At 35.3% G+C, this 3,614-nt stretch overlaps 1 protein-coding gene across 1 annotated transcript; it reads left to right on the forward strand.

The window, feature by feature from the left end:
* The first annotated feature begins 343 nt into the window (after positions 1-343).
* On the forward strand, positions 344-2,557 carry LOC129915401 (uncharacterized). Its single transcript, XM_055994916.1, has one exon. The coding sequence runs from the start codon at positions 914-916 to the stop codon at positions 2,339-2,341; it is 1,428 nt and encodes a 475-aa protein (XP_055850891.1). The 5' UTR covers positions 344-913; the 3' UTR covers positions 2,342-2,557.
* The last annotated feature ends 1,057 nt before the right edge of the window (positions 2,558-3,614 follow it).

A 3,614-nucleotide genomic window follows, 5' to 3' on the forward strand; every position in this document is an offset into this window, starting at 1 on the left:
CAATTGCAAACACAAAAAACAAAAGAAAACGAGCTGAAAAAAATCCATAAAATCTACATCCACAATGAATGAAAAGACGTCAAGACAATTTTTATGTGACCATATCGTCACACATCAAATGTTAATAATTATATTCTTCGATGGCGCCTTTATCAATATTAAACTGCTTAAACAATCAAAAAGATACAAAATCACAAACACAATACGCTGCACGATATGCGATATTTTATGCTCATCGCTCAATCAAATAAATTCCCATATCTACATACCTATCTGTCGAATATTCATCGAACATGTTTCCGATAATAATTATTCACCGCGAATATAGGTAATACTCTTGACCATGTTCATGTTAATTTACATTCCGTCGGACACAAACTCTGTGATATGTAAAAAAAAAAAACAAACTTACCGGCATCATAAATCAGGTTATCAGCATTAACGAGGGAATTCCATTCTGACGAAATCATTAGCATTCAATATATTATTGATTTATTCCCCCCGCTCATCTACAATTTAAATACCAGAAATACCCAAAAGATACACAAACAAACATAATTACGGCTTAAATTGATGCCTTGTGGTGACTTTAAAACAAGCTTCGCTAGTGATTACACAACGAATAACACTTCTATTCTATAATGCATCTTCTCTTAGTCGTCGTGAATTTGGGGGTAAACATTTTATAGCAAAAAAAAGACCCGTCCACATTCTGAAGTCGTAACGGACACACGGGTTGTGGTCAACCTTGAACTTGTCGAGACCAAACGGAGACTTCATTCATTTGGTTATAGTGATTGGACTATCATTTGCAATCGAACAGTCACCATGGATAGAACTATTCTGCTTTTGGTAAGTTAGTTGATAAAAAAAAGATTGGTGACATTTTAAAGTTAGATATTTTTTTTTATAGATGTTGACAGTTCTTGTCGGAGTGTGTAGTGCTGGAAATGGATACAATTATATCAGACCTGCAAAAACTGTTGGGAGCATACCAACAGTTGTGAACAAAGATGGATCCACAAAATCTGTATATTTCTTTGCTGATCCTGACTATGAACAAAAAGTTCCAAAACAACGGGCCATCGCCTACCAGCAACCACGAAGGCGCACTTCAGTCACCCGCACACAGGCAGCTCCACAACAACCACGCGTAACCTATAGCCAGGCTGCACCACAACAACGCCCCGTAGTATATAGGCAGAAAGCTCCTCAACAAAGTCCAGTCACTTATACCCAAATTGCTCCACAGCAGAACTCTATTACATACAACCAAGTAACTCCTAAACAAAACTTCGTAGGATATGCTCAAAAAGCTCCTCAAAAAACAGTAACGTACAGCCAAATAGCTCCTCAACAACGCCCCGTCACATACTACAATCAAGCACCACAGCAACCACAAACATCTATCAACTCAAATCAAATAGACGTACAACAACTACCATTCATCACAAATAATCAAGGAGTTTCCCAACAGAGACCTACAAGCTATATCCAAACAGCTCCTCAACAAAGCCCCATCACGTACAGCCAAGCAGCTCCTAAACAAAGCCCCATCACGTACACTCAAACAGCTCCTCAACAAAGCCCCATCACGTACAGCCAAGCAGCTCCTCAACAAAGCCCCATCACGTACACTCAAACAGCTCCTCAACAAAGCCCTATCACGTACAGCCAAGCAGCTCCTCAACAAAGCCCCATCACATATAATCAAATAGCTCCTCAGCAAAGTCCTATCACTTACAATCAAATAGCTCCTCAGCAAGTCCCAACAATCATCAACCAAGTAGCTCCCCAACAACCCCAATACACTCAGGAAGCTCCAGTTGCAAAAAAGAACCTCCAGGTGATATTTGTTAAGACCCCAGGATACGAGGCCTACACCGAAGCTCTGCTCAAGATGGCCAAGGAAGCCATTCAATCTCAGACAATTGTGTATGTTCTTAGCAAGGAACCGGATGTCGCAGAGCTTACACGACGATTCCAAGACATCAAATCTTCTTCCATAAAAATGCCAGAAGTACGATTCATTAAATACAAAACCGACGATGAGGCTGTTCAAGCTCAGCAAGCAATTCAAGCTCAATATGAAAGTCTACCCGGACCTTCTAACTCATTTGGAACACAAATTGGAACCACTTTAGGAACCGCAGATCAAACTGGATCTATAAATTATTCGAATGATGCAATTAGTAGTGTGACACTACCGTTGGCAACGGCGACAGGAACAGGAAATAATGGAGATGACTTAAATTCACAAAGTTTTCCACCATTTTTACCAACTGGTATTGATGTAGTACCAGGAAGTTCATATTTACCACCAAGTCAAAGTGGGAATTAATATTAAAAGTTAAGGTTCAAAAAGTGTTAAGCTCTTATGATTTGTGTTCATATGATTATCCATGATTTGTTATTTTAATCGAGTGGATCTATTAATCTTTTTTTGTTTTGTTTCTTGGCTAATGGTGTCATTATGATGTGATGAAGTTATTTATATACACTGCCAATTTAGTTAGAAATGAAATTCTAGAAAATAAATAAAAGTTATTTTCAAAAATAAAAAAAAAAAGTTGTTTCAATGAGCTCAGTTTGTGACTAATGGGATATTTGATTTTCAACCCGGACCATAAAAAAAGTATTTAAAAAAGATTGGTCGGATTGGATCTTCTATCATTTCATGAATAAAATTATATCCTTTATTATGTTTATTGATGAAACGAGTTCATAAAGTCACATGTTCGCAGATTGAATGACATTTCAAATTCTCTACAATTTGTGAAAAGGTTATTGTCTTTCTAAAACAATGGTTATACTAAATTTCTTGTGTTTCCCCGTCAAACTTGTTATAATAGTTTAGTTTTGCATACATAATGCAAAGTTTACGTAGACAGAACACAGAAGATAGAAATTTTAAAAAATTTAAATTAATTCAAGGTTAATTCTTTTTTACAGATCTTATAGCACATTTAAGTTTTAAGTTGGTTGGTGGTAGTTAAAAGTATCCCAAGATATAAAAATCAAACATTTTTAGGTTGGTTTTAGAAAACAATTTTTTTGTTATTTAATGATAGGTATAGATTATGTAAATGCTTCTTACTTGGTTGCGCTCACAGATCAGGATAGATTTAAAGCTGAAACACAATCACGCTTTAGGGCGTCGCTTCGTTGCGTTACGTTGAGAAATCCTCAAAGCGCGCTTCTGTCACTTTGACTTTGAACAGCTGATTGCAACATAAAATCTGCTGTCAAATAAGAAAAACACAGTCACTCACAAAATTATTGGGCCAAGTCTTTATCTTGATTTAATTGTGGAAAAATGAAAAAGGATATTAATGTGTTTAAAAAATGCATAGAAATTTGTTTATTCTTTAATCCTATAGTTATAAAAAACAAAACCAATCAAAATATATTGTTTTTAACAATAAAACTCAGTCTAAAACATCATTAAATTTTTTTTGTTTTTAATACGTAAATTGTTTTGATTTAAAATATCTCGATGTCGTTTTTTTGTGCAAAATCTATATAGAGAAATTAAAAAACACACATAGTTTTGCAATAATTTATTTTTTTTTATTCACATTTGGCGCAATAATAATGTGGGTGACTGTAACTAT

The sequence above is a fragment of the Episyrphus balteatus genome, chromosome 3, assembly GCF_945859705.1.
Source record: "Episyrphus balteatus chromosome 3, idEpiBalt1.1, whole genome shotgun sequence".
Classification (NCBI taxonomy): Eukaryota; Metazoa; Arthropoda; class Insecta; order Diptera; family Syrphidae; genus Episyrphus; species Episyrphus balteatus.

What these genes read in the sequence shown, in the direction of transcription:
- LOC129915401 (XM_055994916.1), top strand. Translation starts at nt 914, where the DNA reads ATGTTGACAGTTCTTGTCGGAGTGTGTAGTGCTGGAAATGGATACAAT.